The following is a 20,478-nucleotide window of genomic DNA, read 5'->3' as shown; positions in this document are numbered from 1 at the left end:
GATGGATCTTGAATCTCTCCAGAGTGTTCCCAGTGTCATCTTGTTCGGCGAATGACATCAACTACCCTTAAGTGAGGAGATGGGTTAGCTACGGCAAGGCATACGGGGAGGGCAAAACCAGTCTGCAATAAACATGAGGGTGGTGGGTCTCCCACCTTCAAACAGTCGCACCCACCGCACGCTGTTCAGTTTCCTCTCTGAGGTTCCCAGCAGGGCAGAGCTCCCAGCAAGGTCTCATGCAGTAGAAGGACCGAGCTCAGACTTTCAGTCCTGCCATTGGTCACCTGTACATACATTCATGCGGCCACTGCAGCGTGCGTCACCCACGGCTGTGGGCAGGGCTGGCCTGCGGTGCATAGCGAGAGCAGCTGGCGCAGCAGAAGCTGGAGTAGTATTCGTTACTGCAGAGCTGGGCCTGCACGATCAGGTCACAGTTGGCCAGGTGTGGCTGGTCCACGCAGTCCCTGCTCAGGTCTACAACGTGATTCGTGGTAGCTGCAGCCAAGCAAAAGGTGAAGGAGCTGTAAATACCTACAGCTTATCCTCTGCTTTTGTTTCCCTCCCAAAAGATAGAGCATGGTTTTACCCTCTGCCAGTTCTAAGGGGATTGTTTTAACATTCTCTCTCATCTTTGATGCTGGACTAAAGTAACTAAAGCGACACACCTCTCACAGGAGGGGAATGTAGCTTCTGGGCCTGATCTCCCAAGGACAGACCACTCTGCACCCTTTGTTAAGCCAGCTGGACGGTGTCCAGAGTCCAAATATGAATCTTGCAGCCAACTACTTAGTCAAGCAACTATGACATTTTGGCCTCAGGAAGTTAATTTGGCTCCTTGGTGGAGGGGGGACGTGCTTCCACCATCCCGCTTTTCTGCCCAGGGAAAGCAGGACTCCTCGGGTAGCACAGCCCAGGGTGCCCAGCTGCTCCCCAAAGCCAGTGGTCGGCGGTGGATGGACACACACAATGGACAGACTCGTGACAGCAGCCAAGAGGCAGGCACGGTACTGGGTGAAGCAGGGAGGACGGGTTGTACTCACAGCGGGGCCTGCTCCTCAGAACTTTCACTTCCGTGCTGGCACTGACGGAGTTGCTGCTGCTGTAGGCGCTGCACGTGTAGGATCCCTCGTCAGCATCCTGAACATTGGTTATAGTCAGGCTTCCATCCTGGGACAGGTGGATGTGGTGGCCATCTGCCCGCATGGGGACTCCGTTCCTGTGGCGAAAAACATTTCGTACCGTTATTCCCACCCAGGAAGGGGGGGTAAGGACCTCTCTGTGTTCTTTGGGAACTGATGCTCTCTGAAAAGGGGTGAATTCTTACAAATTCAGCAGGAAGGAAGAAGAAATGTTATTCTCTTACAACCCAGCTCTACAGACGAGTAGTACCAGGAGCCTGAGTGAGTCTACATCCGTTAGCCCACTGTCTGCGTGGGAGGTAGCTAGCTGCCTGCTCTGCAGAAACCCATTGCCCTTTCCACTATTACACATTTTTGAGGTTTGAGGAACCAAGGGAAAATCCAGGGTGCCTTTCCCTCTCTCTGGATTGTGGTCTGGCAGTGCTTGTTTGGCTGGCACTGGTAGCAGCGCATATTGCTTAAGGAACATACCAGGTGGTAATGAGCAATGCACCCTCTTTCCTCTCCCTTAAAAGCTTGTTCAAAAAAACCCCCACCACGTTTAATATACCAGCAAGATTGTGTCTGTTCTGTTCTGTTCCTCCTGGAATACTCTGTGCCCAGTAGGAAAACTGCCTGAATTATGAACTCCCAGTTACCAGGGAAATGAAATTTGTTTCGCTGAAAAGGGTTCCGTTCAGCCTCGGAATCTTGCATCGTTTTGTTAACTCAAATACCAAACTGTGGCATGGAAGAAAAGCCCTTTGTGAGCTGGCCTGCTTCAGTCCTACCCCTTGGAGTAGAGGGACATAAACAATGACCAGCCCATCTCCCTGGAGCCTTTGCAAGAAGGCTCCAAACCAGAACTGATTAGTTTCAAAGAGGGAACCAAATACTCACCGAACACTTGCACGAATCCAGTTTCACTGTAAGCCATCAAGAGAAGAGGGGACAGCTTTTCCTTTACCTCTATTAAGACACTTTAAATTCTCCTTTGCTCCCACTTGACAGTAGAGGGAGAGAACTTCCCAGCAGGGAGCTGGGAGAAAAACTCCTGTTCTTGCAGGGGCTAAAATGTTTGCTTGGGTTGGGCAGAGGGAGTTTTATAAAGCCAACTAGAGGTCTTCCTCCAGTTACTCGCTTTAGTTTCTGCTGCTGTAAAGTGACAAGCTTTCCAGCACACAGCCCTTCTGAACTCTGGGAAGTCTTAACCTTGCCTCCTCATTTGGCTGGAACATGAACCTGGTGACCCCTACATCCCACAGGGATCTTGTCCAGGATTTTTAACAGGCAAGTTATTAGGAAAGTGTAGTGGACTCTCATAACTGGGTGTCTTTTACCTGGCAAGCACCCTGTGTTACTGTTTGGAGAGCAAGTGGTGAGGTTCAGGAAGAGAAGCAAAGGGAAGTCCTGTCTGATTTTTGCTCACCTTGACCACCTTATATTCACATTGCTGCCAGTCACTGTACAGTGAAGCTGAGCGGTTCCTCCCTCAGGTACCACGATGCTCGGCAGAAGACCGGTGATCCTCAGCTCTCCTAGACCAGAAGGGAAATGGTCACTAGCAGATAGACAGTGCCACTCTGCTGCGGGTGGTAGGAGCATTCCCTCATGGGAAAAATCCAACATAAACTGTGATGACCTGCAAGCCCCTAAGCCTTGAAATGACACATTTGGAGCTATGGCACTGTGGATTTCCTAAGGGCTTTGGCCCAAGCAAAGACAATAAGCAAAAGCCTTGAAGAGCTTTTTCCTCCAGCTGGACACAAATATCACACGCGCCAAAGAACCATCTTAGTTCCTCTTGCTCCAGCACCCATTCCACCCAGCAGTGTCCCAGGAACATGGCCCCGAGAGTGGCTGTTATTGTGCTCTTAGTCCCTCTCTCCATCTGCCTGGAGTACCATGTTCTGAAACACGCACAGACCACCACTGGGTAGACCGACTCACTCTTCCCTTGCCTCCAAACTGCCTGTTAAACATTAGGTGTGCAGCCACGAGACAAGAAACCTGCACCGCCCAGCCCTGCCTGCTTCCCACCCGTGTGCACATGCGTGACCGTGGACAGACATGTCACACATGCCTGCACCCACCCAGTACCTAGAGGTCGGAACAGGACTTGGCGCTGGTCCTGGTCACGTCCGTTCGAGGCAATGCAGGTAAAGAAGCCGATGTCTTCAGAGCTGACCAGGCTGATCACCAGGGCGCCGTCTGGCTGCTGCCTGTGTCTGGGGAGCAAGACAGACAAGAAAGCCCCTCAGCCGGTGCTTGGATCAGGATGGGGCTCCAAGACACCAGAGCCGAAGCTGAGTCTCACGCACAGTAACACTGAGCAAAGGTTTAGGAACAGCTCAGTTCAACCTGCAATGCAAGCCCTGGTTCTCAAGTCCCAAGAAAAAGGCTCTGGAAAAGCTCACTGCTAAGGTGGGCTTCTGGGAGCAGAGGGGCAAGGGGAGCTGCAGGGGAGCAGCACCAGTAGCTGTGCAAGTTCAGACACCCCGATTTCTGTCTTTGCTGCGAACCTCTGCCCGGGCTGACAGACCAGACGGGTTTTGGCACGTTTGCTTGCCTTCTGCTAATCTCATAGATGAACAAATTTCAGCTTTGGCTCATTAGTAGACCCAGTATCACAGCTGCTCACCGGAGGGTTCAGTGTTCAGGCTTTGAAGTGCAAGGGAGGCTTGGGCAGCCAGGCAGCACTGTCTGGCACCAATGGAGGAAGCTGGCCAGCATCAGGCGACAGGCCCTAGCCATGCAGCCAACAGCTCCATTCTCTCAGGAAGGAGACAGAGAAGGCATGGCAGAGGCTCTCCTCCACAAGGAGGTGGGTATGTGGGTACGGTGAAGCTATCTGGGAGCTCACCTGGGAGAGGAGAGGGGCTGCCCATCCTTCTGCCACTCAATGGTGAGAGCCGGCGATGCTTCCACTGTGCAGGGCAGTCTGACTCTCTCTCCGACGCGTGCCTCCACTACTGAGGGCTCGCTCTTATCCATTCTCAATCTGTAAAGTCCACAAGCACAGCAGGAGTTGCAGAAAGCCCATTGCTTAACATTGGACTTCAGATCAAGGCCTTTGCAATCACAAGCTTTATTTTTTGCCTCCAATGGTACGGGGCAGTCTCTGTGCTCCCGTCACAGCTCTGACTCTTGCCATCACCAATGTTCACTCACAACGCTTGGAAAAGAGCAGCCTCCACCAAATCCCGCTCCAGTGCAGCATAACTCGGTGCTGTACCCCTGCCAGCCAGCTTGACCCTTTGGAGACAGCAACCCCATTTCTTACAGCATCCCTCTGGATAACAGCCTGGGAAGTGTCAACAACATGAGCACATGGCAAATGGTAGAGAGTCCTGAACAAGGCACCAAGTGAGCTTCCCCCGAGGTGCTTGCCTGGCATGCAGAAGTGAGCAGATTACTTTTTGGGGTGTGAAGACCCCATCACAATCACCTGACTGCAGGCAAAGGCCCAGGAGCTGACCATCCACTTTGTGCAGCGGAAAGGCTGAGGTCAGGCTCTCACAACACTCATCTCCTCGTGGTCTTCGCTCCCTTGTAACTACAGCTAAACAACATTTTAGAAGAGAACTAAACCTTGATGTTCCCAGAGTCACATAAAACATCATTTCCCCCACCCCCATCCTCTGACCTGAATTCTTGATCTCAAAAAACAAAACCAAAGAGCCTTAATTCAATGCTCTTAACTCAATGAATCACTTCTTTCTGCTTTTAGGCAGAAGCAGCTAAGGAGGTTGCTGGGGAGTTCAGCAAATTGGCTGGGTTTTAGGCTGCAAACTCAAAGGGAGGGAGGGATCAGAGCACGGTCCCATTTAATCTGCTCCCCAACACGCTGCATTTAAAGCAAAAATACTTTGTACCCTTTTATTTCTGTGGGGCCAGAAACATGCAAGGAGCTGCAAAATATGTCACCCAGTACACAAGGAGATTATTTTTGAGCCAAATTGGTTTGTTCACAAAATATTTAAAATAAATGGGTGAGGGCTAAAGTAACAGGAGCTTTTTTAAATATAGGTATGTCTCCTTTGTGCTAGTTCAGCAGTTCCCATTCCAGAACAGGTTTCTCTTTCTGCCTACGTGAACTTGAGCAGCTAAGGATGCTGCCCCTGATATTTCTACTGCTGTTTGAGCACAGTTCCTCTGCTGTCAGCCTCCCTGCGTGCCTTTGCTCTGATTATCCTCCTTTCAAGAGACCCTAGGGGAGGACAGAAGACTCCCTGTGATCGGGATCTTCGCCCGTTCCTGTTGTCAGCAGCTCAGTACTGCTCGTTTCCCAACCGTTCCCCAGAACAGCTGACCCAGGACCTTTCCAATCTTTAGCCCTTCTACATGACGAGATGCCATATGGTTCATCAGCTGGACGTGGCGGACAAACCGTTGCTGCGTGTGACCGTACCTGTATGTGGATTGCTGATGCCCAGAGGCACCAGCTGCCTGTACAAGCTCCCTGCTTCTGGATCGCTCTCGAGGCTGCTGGTTTTCCTTGTGAAGGACCCGACCTCTCTCACCCTCTGCCAGAACAAGGCTCTGGTACTCTATTCAAAACAGAATGCCATGTGTGAATAAAAGAACCCTTCTTACCATGACCTCTCGCGTAGGGTTTCTGTGAGCTTGCTGAACCAGAGCCAGAGAGCCCTTCAGCCATCTGCTTCCTGGCTGACTAGTGCAGTAAGCCTGCACTGTCTACTAACGAGAGTCACAGACCGGTGGGCGAGCAAATTTAGACTCCTTTCCCTGTCAATGAGTATGTTGCACCATCCCTCAGGCCACAGTGCCTTCTGCCCCACGTGCCACTGCTGTGACAAAGTACGCTTCAGGGAATGCAGGGCATGGGATGCCTTGCTGGCCCATCTTTCGAGACTAGTCTTTCATATTTTTTTTTTAACTTTTTTTTCTTAAAGAAGACCTGTTTTTCAGAACAGGGAATCTGTTACCCAGCAGGACTTGTTGGGGTAAAACACACAACTAAGTGCACCAGCTATAGCAGACTGGTCACATTGTAGTGTGAGATGGCAAACCCAAGAAACCTCAGAAGAACCCTCTTCTGGAGGCTCCTTTCTGGGACGAGACAGCGGACGGTGGCAGTCAGGGAAGAAGGTGCACCCACTGTGCTGGAAATGGGGCAGCTTACCTGCAAGCCACAACTCAAGGTATGGGGCGACACTGTGGGCAAAGAAGCGCTTTAGGGCTAAAGTTTTATCACGAGGCAACAGCAAAAGCCCTGCTGCCTCCACACCCCCTCTTGGCACAGTGGGGGAGACTGACTGCTTCAACTCGCTCTTGGGACACCATTGCCATGGAGCAAAGGCAATGCTGCTAGCACAGTGCTACAGCAGAAGAGGTTTTCGTGCAGCTGGCTTTATAGCTTCTGTCATCAGTAACCATTAATGAGGAGTCCTAAGGTACCTCTCTGGTCCTAAATGGAAGATAAGTAAGTCACCTATAATTCGTAACTGAATCTGTCGGCTCTCCGTCCTCCAGTCAGAAATGAGGCATGTATAAGTCCCAGCATCCTCTGGTTTGACATGGCTGATCACTAAGGAGCTGTCAGACTGGTAGGTGTGCCTGCAACAGGAGCAAGAGTTAATCACCTCTGCCTGGACACGGACAGCAATGGGCCAGGGCAGAGCAGCCCTTCATGCTGACGTTACATAAACCACCACACAGTGCCCTCCCCACCCTGGGGAAAAACAAAACCCTGTTGACCACAGAGGGGTCACAGGCAGGGGAAATAAGTGCTGCAGAAAGGTCAGGAACAGAGAGGAAAATGAGATGGGAAAACAGGGAACTGCTTTCAGCAACCCTCTCCCATTGGGAAGCAAACTACCCTTCCAGGCAGGAGCTTGAGCCCTAGCAAACAGAAAAGCAGAACTGGGCTTTTCTTAACTGGGATTTCATAACACAAAGCGACCGGCTTTGTGTTATGAAAAAACTGTTGCTGGAAACAGACTCACCAGCAGAAACAGGCTTTGAAAGTAGTTTGGTTTTTAGAAATCTATCTTAGTTAGGAGAGCTACAAACTTCCACCTGGAGGAACACTGAAATACTTGGCTTCCCCCTGGACTGCTGAGTTAGCGCTGCCCTAAGATGAATCCAACAGAGATGACACTTTTCTGCATTGCTGTCCTCATCAGCTTCCATCAGTGCCTTGTTCTGAGACAGCACCTCTTCTCCCCGTAACACTAGCCCGCCCCTCAATACTACTGCAGGCTCTATCTGTTTTTGCTGTGCACGGACCAGGTGGATAGTTTGTCCTCTCAGGTCAACACATGGACTGGTTTGCTTACTGGCCCCTGGGTTTGGCAGGGTTTTTAGGAGTGTTAACAGCAATATTACAAAGAAAGCAGACAAGCCTATCTGGCGCTCTGGCCAGCAAGAAGTCCACCTGCTCTGCAATGGAGGGAGCTGAACTCACCTGTCAGAGGAGATGGGTCGGTTGTCTTTCTTCCATTCTACTCTGGAGAAGGGGGACGTGCCTCTCTTGCAGACCAGCTGGACATTTTGTCCCACAGCTGCTGTCAGAACAGAGGGCTTGGCTTCCTCCAGGACGGCTCTGAAAGAAAAAGTGATTCCATTGGCACCTCTGCTGCTTTCCTTTCCTCTAATGTGAAGCTCTCCCTTACATGGCAAAGGCTTCCCTGTGCAGACTGAATGCTACAGTATCTCCAGGAAGAGAGAGTCCTACCACCCCTCTCCAGTGAAGGAACTCGATCTAGCACTTTGCAGTTCTGATTTTCAGAGTGAAACTGCCTTGGATCCTGACCCAAACCCTGCATCTTAAAAGTCTTCTCTAGAACTACCTGCTGCTGCTCCACGCAGTGCCAAGATAAAGGCTCTGAAGTCGGAGCGTGAGCTGAATTTGTTGGTCAGAACAAGGGAAACATCTCTGGATTCTCATTTACAGTATAAGAAAGCCTCCCAGACAAAGACCCCAGGATCCTGCAGTCTTTTCACACACCGTACTTCCAGTGCTGCCAGAAAGCAGGAAGAGCACAAGGAAAGAGACAGCAGGTCACTCTAGGGCCTGAATAACTCAATTAACCGATGGGCCACATGTGCAGCCAATGCCTTGTGCGGTGTTCCCAGTTAGCTGGTCCCAGCTAGGCCAATGTTTTCACTCCAGGGGAAGCTGCACTGGTGCTTCACAATTTGCCGATAGAACGGGGCTGGGGGGAGGGCATAAAACAAATCATCACCTGTGCAGAGCCCGCGCTGAGAATGAGTCTGCAGAGACCTGGTGCCCAAATCCCTCTGTCATGGAAACATCCTCTCCGACAGCCTCGTGCCACCGCTTGCCTTCCCAGGGCAGCACCTGCTGGGCCCCGCTCTGCCCCTCCGAGGGCCGGGACACTGCTGTGTCCCACACATGCAGCTGGCTTGGGCGCTCCAGTCTGCTGTTCTGGGTGCCCCAGTGTGGGCTCTCCAGCACACCAGTCCTTGGCAAAGACTCTGCCAGCACCTCGCTCCTCCGGCTGTCCTGCCTGTGGCTGTCTTGCATGGGGTGTGAAGCCCCATGGGCTCTGCCCTCTTGACTGCGACTTGCAGATGCTCGCAGGGCTGGCCGCTGCTGACTCCGAGTATCCCCTGTATGAGAATGGGAGCCGGCGTGCTGGCGTTGCGGGGCTCCTGTGCCAGAGGAGGGCTGGTGCTCCACAGGCCTAATCCCACCAGGGTTGTGGCACACTCTCATACACTCCTCCTCTGAGGCAAAGCTGTTTTTATTGCCATGGCAGCCGCCATACCAAAACCGGTTGCACTTGCCAACCACAGTCACGAAGTACCAGCGAGTGGTCCAGTTGGCGCAGGGACCGTGGGCACTGGGCAGCAGGCACACCACAGGGTACGCTAACAGAAAGAGTGGAACAGAGGGAGATGTGAGGCTCTTCATGCACAAAGGTCTGGGTGATTCAAGCCACCCATCCAGATGATTTGATGGGCCTTGTATGCAGAGGGCAGGTGGGAAAGCAAGACGCTGAAGTGCTCATATGTTTCTTTCTGCCCCAGTTTTGCCACCAGTGGAAGGAGAACCCACCTCAGGTACATTTCTGAATCTAGATACTAGATGGATGCTCTGTGGGCTTTCTTGAGGAACCATGCAGCTGCAAGGTTCTGGAGCTTCCTCCTCTGCAAGGGGCATTTGGCTGCTGTTGGCACATTTCCAGCCCACAAAGCAAGCAAATTAGACCCAGTTGTGAAGCCTCATGCATTGCAGAAGTCCCCTCCACAGGAGCACAGCCCAACGTGTCTACAAATGGAGCCCTGTGCTCCGAGTCATGGGTATCACAGCCACATGCTGACAGACACCAAATGGGGGCTCCAACCGAGGGGTCTTTTACTAAGCTGTGGTTGAGCAGAGAGGACCCAGTGAACTCTCCCTTTCTGCACAGCAGCCCCACAGGGCTGGTCACCTAGCAATTTCTGTGCTGCAGCAGGCAATGCTGAAGCAACAGTTCTGCAGAGGATATAAAGGACCTGAAGGAGCAGAGGGACTTTTGCCCAGCAGCTCCAGTGCCCTCACAGTACAGTCAGGCACTGTAGTGAACTCTGCTGCCCAAAAGCATCCATGTAGCCCTGAGCAACACCTCCATCCTTAGCTGTAGCTCTCATTCCACCCCTGTCCATGGGCTGTCTGAAGGCTAAGCATGGCATCGATTCCTCAGACAGGTCCTAATTCTCCTAAACCCACTTAACTAATTTGGGGGACTCCAGCTTGGACCAGGGTGTCCTCTCAGGGACAAACAGCTCTCCAGAAGTCCTACAGACTGAGAGAGATCACACAAGCACACATCTAACTATCAGCAGAGGATAGCAAGAGTACCTGTGGTAGCTGACACAACTAAATCATCTGGTTGCTTTCCTACGTGCCCTCCAAGCTTCCCCTGCCCCAGCCACCAGGCAGAATTTCTTCTCAAAGAGATAATTTGCCACATTTCACAGAGAGCAGAGCCTCTACACAGGCAGCTTCCAGACACTACCGGATTCTGTAGGACTCTTCCTATATCTCTAAACCAAAAAGCTGAAGCGTCACTTACGGTCGTTGGGCCTATTGAGACATCCTTCCCCTTGAGGGCCTGAAGCTGAAGCAACATTGTCAAAACAGCAGCCGTACATGGAACCGCGGCACTCGCCCGAGGGGTGCTGCTGGGACAAGGCCTGGCTTGCCTTAGAGACAGGAATGGAAAACCAAACGTTACCATGCAGACATGAGGACAGTAGCACATGTGAGGCAGCGTGTCCAAGCTGTTTGCTGCAGAAGGCCAGATGTTAGAGGAACTGCGATTTGTGTGCCTCCTGGAGGCTTCCGTACTGGAAGAGGGTGGGAAACCTGATTGCCAGCCAGGAGCCAGGGCTGCACTTTTCTGCAAGACAGACCTAACCAGCTCAGCCACAGGACAGATTTTTCAGTGTGCTCCACCAAGTACCCTAAGCTATGGGAGGAATTACCTCCTGGACTATTTTGCCCTTAATCTGCAGAGTTGACAGAGGCAATAAATGGTGGCCATGTTTTCCCCATTTTGGTGAAAACATGGTGGGGGTTGGTCTCTTCTCTCATAAGAAGTGATAGGAGAGGAAATGGTTTCCAATTGCCCCAGGGGAGATTTAGGTTAGAGATCAGGAAGAATTTATTTACTGAAAGGGTTGTCAAGCACTGGAACAGGCTGCCCAGGGAAGTGGTGGAGTCACCATCCCTGAAAGGATTTAAAAGGTGTGTAGATGCTGTGCTTGAGGATATGGTCTAGAGATGGACTAGGCAGGGTTAGGCTGTGGTTGGACTCTATGATCTTGAAGGTCTCTTCCAACTCAAGTGATTCTGACTATGGTCTTCTATCTCTCAGGCATCCCCCAAGCACCCACACTGCCCCCTGCTTACAGAGGATCACAAGTAAGATGCCCCAAACTGAAGAGGAGTGAGGTGGGCCAAAGGGCTTGATGCTATGCATGGAGTGTTGGTCTCCAGCATTACTGACAGAGATAAAGCACAACAGAAACCCACAATGTGAGACACCAATGTCAAATCTGAACCTCTGTATCCGATAGATGCCTACAACACAAAAGGGGTTTGTTCTTACTGTTGGAGCAGCTGCAGTGGGCTGGTTTCTGCTTACAAGAACATCATCGTAATGTTGTGGGCATCCTAGGTTGTTTGGTCCCTGGGCAGCCGATACTCCATCAGGACAGCATCCATACCTACAGGCAGAAGGCACAAGGGCTGCAGCAATACCTGACCTGTACCTGGCTCAACAGGCACAGCCTGTAAACTTCTGTAACCCCCAGGAAAGGCAAAAAGTACTTCCAGCTACCTGTTTTGGTGACAAGTGCTGAAGGAACAGCCTCTCCCCAAAGGGCCCAGGGCCGCAGTGTGCCCATCCGGACAGCAGCCATGTGGGCTCTGGTGACAGTCCTGAGAGCCTGTCCCTGCAGTAGGGTCCTGAGAGAGGTTGAGCTGATGGGAACCTGGTGAGCGTGGTTGGGATTCCCAGTGAACAGGCGACAAGTTGATGCCACGGTCCTTGGTGGATGGGATGTGGTGATTCCCTGAGTTACTATGAATCACAGAGCTCCCAGGGAACATCCTTTCATCACCAGAATCTGTGGAGAGAACTCCTTAAAGCGTGTAGGTAAGCAACAAAATCTGGTCAGTTTTCCCCATCTCTGCTCTTTTTCACTTGCCCCAGGCTACAGGGCAGGCTTTTCCGTATCAGGATTTCACCTGAAGGTGTGTCTTCTGGCCTACTTTTCTGGATTTGGCTGTCTGCCCTGACCATTCTTCCTCTTGTCCCATGAGAAACCACCTGGCACATTACTGTGGTCCCCTCACATGATCCTTTCTCCTTCCTATGATCTGCTTTGGACAGCATTTCTCAGCCTGCACTTCAGTCGTGCTGTCAGAGCCTGGGATCTGTATACAGTACAGTGTCTTCTGTGTGGCCAGATGCAGGTACTGCTCACTGTTGTGGAAAAGAATCTATGTTTTGTCCCTGGCTCCACAGATTTCTAGAAGCCCACGGAGTGAACAAGAGAAATGAAGGAGCAACTTTTCCCTTACTACAACCTGTCTCAAGCCCACCATCACCAAAAACCCAAACTAACAAAATTCTTCCAAACCTGTGGCAGGGCTGTTGGGGTTGTAACGTGTCAGTGAGGACTGGCGAGTGACATCGTATCCCATAGTGTCCTGCATACTGGGGACCTCTGCAGATAGAGACATAGACAAAATAAGTGCAGATAGTTCAGCTCTACATCCTATGAATCCAGGAGCCAATAGGAGCCTGAAGTCAATGAAAATGTTTCTCTTCTCCTGGAACAGCTGCTGAGCAGCAATAGGATTCAATTAGGCTGTCAGGATAGCGACCTGTGGTGAGCAGGCAGACAGACAGAGGTCAGCGTTTCAGCTCTGGCACGAAGACTAGACACACACCAAGCAAAATCTTCTGAGCAGTTGTGCCTCCTTAATAGCTGATCTTAGCCCAGGTTGCCATCCTTCTTGATGGAGAGTCCCAGTCTGCAGCACACACTGGGACAGAGCCATCACAGAACACCGAATTCAAAATGGACACGCATAAGCGTTGTTCCCAAGCCTACATGCATCTCAAACAGCCCAGGTACTGGGACTCTGGAGATGCCATGGCCATGCACACAGAACACCAATGCACAGGATGGAGCCAGGCAGAGAACCTGAGCTGGTACAGAGCTGGGAACTTCTACTCCTAAGCAAAAGCATCTTAGGAAAAGCTAGGTGTGCAGCAATACCACTCACGCTGTGGCAGGTAGCAGGGCTGCACGTTGCAACTACCCAGGGTGGCTGGTTTCTGTGGCTGGATGGCTTTGCACGTCTCAGGACTGTAGGATTTGGAGTCGCCGTCAGCACAGATGACTTGGCGTGTCCGGATGCCTGAATTGCAGCTCTTGGAACACTTGGGCACAGAGAGAAGGCAAGTGAGCAGGCAGCAAGAGGCCAAATGCAGAAATCTCACAGACCAGAAGTGTGAAACAGCTGCATGATTAGCTGCAGGCTGAGCACAGCTTCCTCCACCAAGAGTAAGCAAGCAATGCTTCAGCTGGATTCATCCCAACAATTAGAAAACCATACTTTAAATCATTTGACCAAATGTCACACTCCGCCCTGAAGCATTAGGCTCTGAGCCTGTAACATCCAGATGATCTGCTGTTACCCACAGCGGTCTGGCACAGAGCTGGACTGAAGTGTTTCAGCCTGGCCTGAAGGCATCTCAATACCTTGGGGATCCACCAGCTGTGAGAGGGGCAGTTTTGAATGATTCATTTAAGAACAACAAATGGGAAAGCAAACTGGTGGCTTCCTTGTAAGCAGCTAACTGGAGATCTTCCCACTGGAAGCTGTGGATGAAGAGGGAGGAGTGAGCAGCAGCTCAGGGGAAGAGAGAGGATGAGATATCTGCATAACCCACCTGCTTATGGCAAGCTCTACAAACGTGGGAAGAGTATTTCTCTCTCTTACTCATGTGCAGGTAGGAGCCCTTCTGATATTGGAAAGTCAGGGGCCAGGAAAGATCAGATTAAGGAATGCAACTTACTTAGCTGTTATTAAAACTTGCCCCACTTCTTATGAAGAACCAGGTGTTGTAGTATGTTTTAACTCAGAACAAGCTGGTCTGACCAGCACAGAGGGAAAATGTATGTGGAAATCAGCTGATGCACTAGATCTACCCCTGTATCTCCTCCTCCCAGCACTTTTCCCAGGTAGAACAGAGTCTGGCTCTGTCCATAAAGACAAAACTAACCCAGCTGAAGCACAGTTCATCTGGACAATTACAAAAATACACATCAAACCATCTCACCAGATGCAATGACCAGTCCTTGAGCCCAGAATTCTAAGCTATGCTCAGCCAGAACTGTTCACAGCCACAGAGCAAAGATTTGGGAAAAAGCAGCAAGAGTGGATCATTTCAGCTTATTGGCTGCATTTTGCTACTGTCACTGAAACTACGGTCTCCCTTCCCTCCCGCCCCCCTCCCCCCAAAGGCTTTATTTTTGCAGCAGCTGCATACAGAGCAGGCAGGAGATTAACCAGAGCGTTACTAGTGCCAGTTACAATGCAACCGTGAGCCAAGGGCCTGGTAATGAAACAGCACATACTCCCAGCCTCAGCCAACGTGCAGACTCCACGCATCAAAGCTTGCTTGTGAGAGGCACAGCAGCAGATACAGCCAGTTATTTCCAAACCATGAAGGTATGGTGCTCACCAGGCCCCAGTCTCCAACGTGCCAGCCAATTTCCTGGATGCAGTTCTCCTTAAGGCAGGGCTGGGTGGCTGATGGCTTTGGCTCCATTAGGCAAGCAAAGTCCTGAGCCTGAGCACCCTGCTGCGTTCTGCAGGTGACAGTCCGGGTCTGGACCCCTTCCCCACAGCTGGCTGAGCACTGCACAAAGGGGGACAACAATTACAAGGAAGCACCTGGTTTCCACTTGCATTTCCAGGCTGTGCTCCCTAATGTTGGAGTAGACACCATGCCTAAAACCACCAACCATCATTAAAATCATCTTCTGGGGTGGGAGAGTTAGAGGAGTAGTTATGTCCTAGAAGAGACAATAAGGTGTGGTGGAGGGGGACTGAGAGATCTGCAGCACACTGGATGATTTTAGCCTAGTCACATGATTTCTTTTGATCTCCACCAAAGAAGACATGGAGTGTTATTTTGGGAAAAATATCAATACTGCAGAATATGTTGAGAACAATGAACAGCAGGAAGTAACCTGGAACTTCGTGTTATTTACTCCTGAGTAACTTCAGCTCGAGGTAAGGAATTCAAGGGAAGATAAAAAGATTATGCTCCTGTATTGCTCATGTCTTCTGCCTGAAGACCTTGTGCTCCATTTTTGTGGTGTGAAGCTGCGATACAACTTCTGTACTGCTAAGCAGTTTGTGTTATTTCCAATGTTCTCTTAACTTCACAGTGGTGTTTCCTGGAACCCAGCCTACTTCTCCATGAATTATCAAGGTCTCTTTCAGAGAGCATTAACTTGGGGACAGTCTGAATCACTTTAGATGAGCTTCCCAGCTGTGCTTCAGCCACTCATTTACTAAAGTGACCTTTTATCTCTGAGTACATGAAATGCAGTCGCTTTCGAGACCCCTGGAATGAATCACTTCGGAATCAGTTTGTAAGAACACGACATTTGGTGCCTTCCTCAAACGTGGTGCTATTACTCTGCAACCCTGAAGTCAGTATTCAGTCCTCCCATCTCAGAGGGAGGGAGGGAAGGACTCTGCAGCCTCGGCAATCATGCCTAAGCAAAGTTGCACTCTATGCTGCTGCACCGCTCAAAGTACCACCGCAGGACCATAAGGCTCACATTGCAAGCATCCACATGCTTATTCTGAAAGAGGAAAACTCACTTGTGTGTTAAGGACTAAACAGACACTACCTTTACTTTCTCAGCCCTTGGCCTATAAGAAGCCTTCTAAAAGCCTGGCTGACAGCACTGCATGCTGCTGTGTAAGCGGTTTCCTCTCCTGGAGATACAAACACACACAGGCAGCAGGAATGTGCCATGGAGAAAAGCTCTGCACAGCAGACAGCAGGTCACCAGTGCCTCAAGAGTATCCTGCTTACTGACTCTTGTGATCTTCCTACTGCTGCCCAGGGCTCGTACCACGAAGGCCACAGAAACACCACAGGCAGGAGGCTCCAGATCCTAATTTTAGGGAGGACAGAATGTCACTGCACACCATCAGGGGATGGAGAGTGGCTCTCATGCCTGCCCTCTGCCTTCACTGAGCTGGACTCAGAAATGCAGCCAACTGTCACATCTGGTGGGTCTGATAAAAAGACAGGAGTGAGGAAAGGACTGCAGGGACAAGCACTGTGCCCCCGCACGCCACCTATCCAGGTGCCTTTCGCAGCTCCCGAAAAAGAGCCTGGCACTTTGTCCCCAAGTTTTGGCAGATTCCCCTTCAACACATGCCAAGAGGCAGTGGCCTCCCAGGCACAAACTCACCTCTGACCAGGGCCCTGCACTCCAGGTCGCGCACTGTCTCATGTTGCAGGGCTGGCTGCTGTGAGGCTGCTGCGCAAACGCCATGCACTCAGCGCTATCCACCACCCCTTGGGAGCTCTGACCATCGAATGCCACGCAGTAAACGGAGCGAGTCTGGGTGCCCCCACCACAGGTAGCCGAGCAGGATCCCCACTCCCCAGTTTTCCACCTGCAGGTCAATGGAAACCAGCAAACACATGTAAGCCCAGCTAAACTGCCCAGAGGCACAGGGGGCGTCAGCGCTGTGCCTCAGACAGGGAGAATGTCCCCTTGCAGAACAGCGGAGGCGAGATCCCGTTTGGGCTGGCTTAAACGGCAGTGCAAGCGCGAGTCCCACTCCAGAGACACAGCCCCAGCAACAAAACACACATTTCTCTGGAAGTACAGTGATCTCCCAGAGGGGGAAGATTTCTCCCCCTGGGCTTTGGAAAAGTGTCATGCCTGGAATGGAACACCAAAGAAAATGAAATGAACCAGATCAGATCAGCTAGAAGAAGAGCAACCCACACCAGCCCAATGACCCACTGCACTCCAGACATTAGCAGAAACAGTAAAACTGAGCCAAGCCCTCACTCCGCCTGCAAACCATGCCAGGCACTCTCAGAAGTGCTTGCGAACTTTTTACTGGCAGCCAGTAGAAAGCTGGTTTATTTCTCCCATTGGCCAAATCCTCCAACGGCAGCACAAACAAAAACACCCCAAAAACTTTAAATATTTTGCCCTGTGTTTGTCTGCTGATGCTGTCACAGAAATGATACACCCTTGCTAATGGAAGGGGAAATTTCCACTAAACAATCTGACTGTTTGGATGCTAAAATCCCTGCCCTTGCCCACTCTTGTGTCTCAGAGCTGTCCAGGTAGCCAGCAGTACAGTTTACATGACCTGGCTTCAGGGACGACATGATGCTCCACTCCAACATGCTGCACAGTCTGAAGGCGCTGGTGGTGCAGGGGGAACATCCTGGTGATTTGTTTGTCAGCTGCTACCTCCCCTTTGCAGTCAGGTAAGCCCCAGCCAGGGTGTGAAGGTGGTTTGCGTTTTCTCCTTTAGCCTCCCAGCTGCTTCCCTGGTCTCCCCTCACCAAGTTTCAGTCAGCCAGTTCACACTCACACCCTACCAAAAATTCCACAGCAGACTCAGCCAAGAGAAGACATGTTCATCTTCTTAAGGTACCAATTTTCCCTGTTAATGGTGCAAGTATCAGCCCCAAACTCAATGCCCTTTGCCATAAAACAAGACACACTTAGGAAAGGGAGCTCCTACAGCAAGCAGAAGCCACTTAGCATAATGTAGTTGCAGGGCTCAGAACAATTTCATCAATCCAAAGTTTTTTGGAAGCTCCAGTGGGGATTAAAAAAAACCCTAAACAAAACCAAAACTCTTTTCTGCCTACTGTAAAGCAAAGGTGCTGTTTTAGAAAGGCTGAATCAACTCGGTGGGCTCACCTACAGCTTCCTTCAACTGTGAGTCAAGACGTCTTGTCTGACACTTGTCTGACACATTTCCAAAGTCAATCATCAGGCTGGGACTGTCAGAGGGCAAAGCACTGCAAGTCCTAAACTATTAGCAGCTTGCTGAAGGACAACTGTTTTGCTTTTTGTCACTTTCACTCCTCACACCTCAGCGTATGCTCTAAGTATTGTATCTGTCATATCTGTGTACTCATCACAGTACATAGGCATTTTTCTGTAGGGCTCATGCCAAAGAAAGAGCTTTTGAGGAACCCTGTGGCTTTTGCCTTGGCACTCTGGGATGCTGGCCAATGTTTCAATCTCCCAAGCCCTCATGCTCTTTTACTTTCTGTTCTTTTTTTTTGATATCTTGATAAACCAAACAACAAATCTTCTAGAGCATCCCTTCCCCTCTCTACCCTGATTCCAGGGAATAAACCTATTACCAGGATAAGCAGTCAGACAGTGAAATAGCTGTCCCCATATCAGCCCCATAAGAGCCAGGAGCATACACAGCCACCTAAGGAAAGCTGCCAGCCAGCACCCTCTACCATCATTCTCATTGGCAAGAATCAAAAGCAAAGTACCACGTACTGCTACCACCAGTACTGAAGTGGAAAGCCCCCACATCTCCACAGACTTCAGTGGGCAACCAGACGGAGAGCAGAAGAGAGCAGCTGCCTCTCTGTGCTTTCTGTAACCTCCTCCTCCTCATTACCTCATCATCTGAGAGCTCCGCGCTCCGCTGCGACTCCAGGCTTGTGGCAGATACACGTAAGAAGTCCTTTATATACAGAACAAAGGATTTAAAGAACTTAAAGCAAGTAACTACAGGTTACCATGTATTCAGAAATGTTCCCAGGCTTCCAGGTGCCCTCTCACCCACAACAGGACTTTCACAGGCCTCCACTGCACCCGCCAGATAATCAGTGAGATGCACAATTCAGGCTCTGGTTACTGCTCTGGATGCTTGAGTGAGCCAACTCAAGGCTCTGTCAGCAAGGGACAGGATGCAAACGGCTGGGTAAAGGGGTTTGAAAATGCCAGAGGACAAAAAGATTCCAGGGTTCAGCTCTCTCTAAGGGCAAGAACACTGGGAATGCAGGAATGACATAAAATGACACAAAATTACACCAGCTCTGACCTATTAATCTGCTTTTGCTAGCTCCAGTTGAAGAGAACAAAACACACATAACATGCTTCCTATCTCCTACATGGGCTAGAAGACCATATTCCACCATCACATGCCAAAAAGCAAATTTAATTGGTCTATAAAATGAACATAGGACACATCAAGCCTTATGCAACTCAGAAACGCTCATCACAGTGTTATCACTCGTATCCTTTGTCTTGGGCTTTCTCTAAGAAGTGAAACCTTTCCTTGGAGAGCATTATGGTGGGAAGGAATAGCAAGAGTGCCATTCTTTTTCCTGTCTCCAAAAGCACCTAAGGAAGAAGTCAGAGTCAAGAAGAGGAAAGGAAATCTTACCGTTTTGTCTGGGGACAAGTCTGACGGCCACATGTCCTGTTATTGTCTGGTTGTGGTTTATTCCTGCACATATAGTCTGGGTAAATTTCATTGTCTATGGTACAAAACACCAAGCGGGACTGGAAGCCTGGAGAAGAAGAGAGAGAGTATCTTGGTTCACACAAGCCACCCAGGACTGTGTTTGAAATGCACCTGTGTTGGTAAGACAAGTTTCTAAACTCATGCACAGTCCACACCTGCCCCTGCCAGCCTGGAAAAGTCAGGTGCAGCCCTTGGTCTGTCACTGTATGTATGGAAGATGCATCCCCACAGTGAAAGTCCAGTGGAAGGGCAAGAGAGAACAGTTCCATGTCACTGAGGGGCGTTGTGCTGTGATTCGAGTGGACTGTGACTCGTAGGAAGCACCCTACCCACGTACTGCTCATCAAGAAACCTTGCATGGCGTGTGCAGTATGCAGCAGCAGAACTGAGGGTCTCCTGTTAGACCCAGAAGGTCAGTCTTGTGAAGACTGAACACTTGCAACTCTTCATGCATCCTACAGGGTAAGAGCACTGAAAAAAACCAATATCAGCTCCTACAACCACAATATTGCAAAGACTATTGAAATGGCCAACAGCACAGAAGACCAGAAGAGGCTTACAGAAACTCGATGGACTTTCAGCTGGAGGTCTGGGGTTTTTTTCATTTGTTAGGAGTTTTTCAGTTTTGTTAGGGATTTTGTTGGGTTTTTTTGTTTGCTTGCTTCAAAGCCATAACTTTGTTCATGAAAGTATTTGTAAACTGAACATGATGTGACAGCCCAGGACATCTGACAGTCCCCCTGAAAAGAAGGAAACTTCCAGGCTGTGGTAGAGGGGAATGATGTGACTCAAGTTATGTGGGACAGGTCAGCTTGGAGCAGACCTCCCAAGTGGTTGAAGAGGCCTGAAAAGGATGTAAAGAACTGAAGCAGAACAAAATAAAACAAAGGCTACCTATGAAGAGCCTTTACAGATCCTAGTAACAAGTCTAAGGACTAGGACATGGAAGATAAGACAGAACAAGGCATGGGACGCAGTCCTGTTGTGAATCCATGTGAGACCCTCCCTTGACAAAACCTCATCTGCCCCCGACAGATACTGGTGCTGCCTTCCAGCAGGAGACGGATGACAAGCAGCTCCAGAGGGCAGCACACAGTCACCACTGTCTTCACAGTGTGGATACAAACCCTGCACCAGCCCAGAGACCAGGTCCTGTCCCCTTACCTCCGCCGCACTCGGAGCTGCACTCACTCCAGGAACCGTAGCTCCAGCTGTAACCAGAGGCCTGTCCTTGCACGGGCAGGTGGTACTCGTACTGTACCCCTGGGTTTGGCTCCTGGCTGATGAGCTGCGGAAGCACGGGAT

At 50.5% G+C, this 20,478-nt stretch overlaps 1 protein-coding gene across 1 annotated transcript in view; it reads right to left on the bottom strand.

Annotated features, from left to right (window-relative positions):
• Positions 1–319: 319 nt before the first annotated feature.
• The window catches only part of PAPLN (papilin, proteoglycan like sulfated glycoprotein), a gene marked incomplete at both ends in the record, with an annotated part of 39,830 nt that continues 19,671 nt past the window's right edge, over positions 320–20,478 (bottom strand). Inside the window, 19 exons of the mRNA XM_084262936.1 lie at positions 320–495; positions 1,041–1,216; positions 2,548–2,656; positions 3,219–3,346; positions 3,982–4,119; positions 5,530–5,668; positions 6,574–6,698; positions 7,549–7,686; positions 8,330–8,978; positions 10,166–10,295; positions 11,204–11,321; positions 11,435–11,723; positions 12,240–12,326; positions 12,892–13,048; positions 14,357–14,533; positions 16,113–16,320; positions 18,322–18,387; positions 19,093–19,219; positions 20,338–20,461. Of these exons, the coding sequence (XP_084119062.1) occupies positions 320–495; positions 1,041–1,216; positions 2,548–2,656; positions 3,219–3,346; positions 3,982–4,119; positions 5,530–5,668; positions 6,574–6,698; positions 7,549–7,686; positions 8,330–8,978; positions 10,166–10,295; positions 11,204–11,321; positions 11,435–11,723; positions 12,240–12,326; positions 12,892–13,048; positions 14,357–14,533; positions 16,113–16,320; positions 18,322–18,387; positions 19,093–19,219; positions 20,338–20,461 (3,261 nt within the window). The remainder of the gene's footprint in view (positions 496–1,040; positions 1,217–2,547; positions 2,657–3,218; positions 3,347–3,981; positions 4,120–5,529; positions 5,669–6,573; positions 6,699–7,548; positions 7,687–8,329; positions 8,979–10,165; positions 10,296–11,203; positions 11,322–11,434; positions 11,724–12,239; positions 12,327–12,891; positions 13,049–14,356; positions 14,534–16,112; positions 16,321–18,321; positions 18,388–19,092; positions 19,220–20,337; positions 20,462–20,478) is intronic.

This window comes from Gallinula chloropus (genome assembly GCF_964237585.1).
Source record: "Gallinula chloropus genome assembly, chromosome: 4".
Classification (NCBI taxonomy): domain Eukaryota; kingdom Metazoa; phylum Chordata; class Aves; order Gruiformes; family Rallidae; genus Gallinula; species Gallinula chloropus.
The sequence above is the reverse complement of the archived record's forward strand: the minus strand, read 5'-3'. Positions and strand labels throughout refer to the sequence as shown.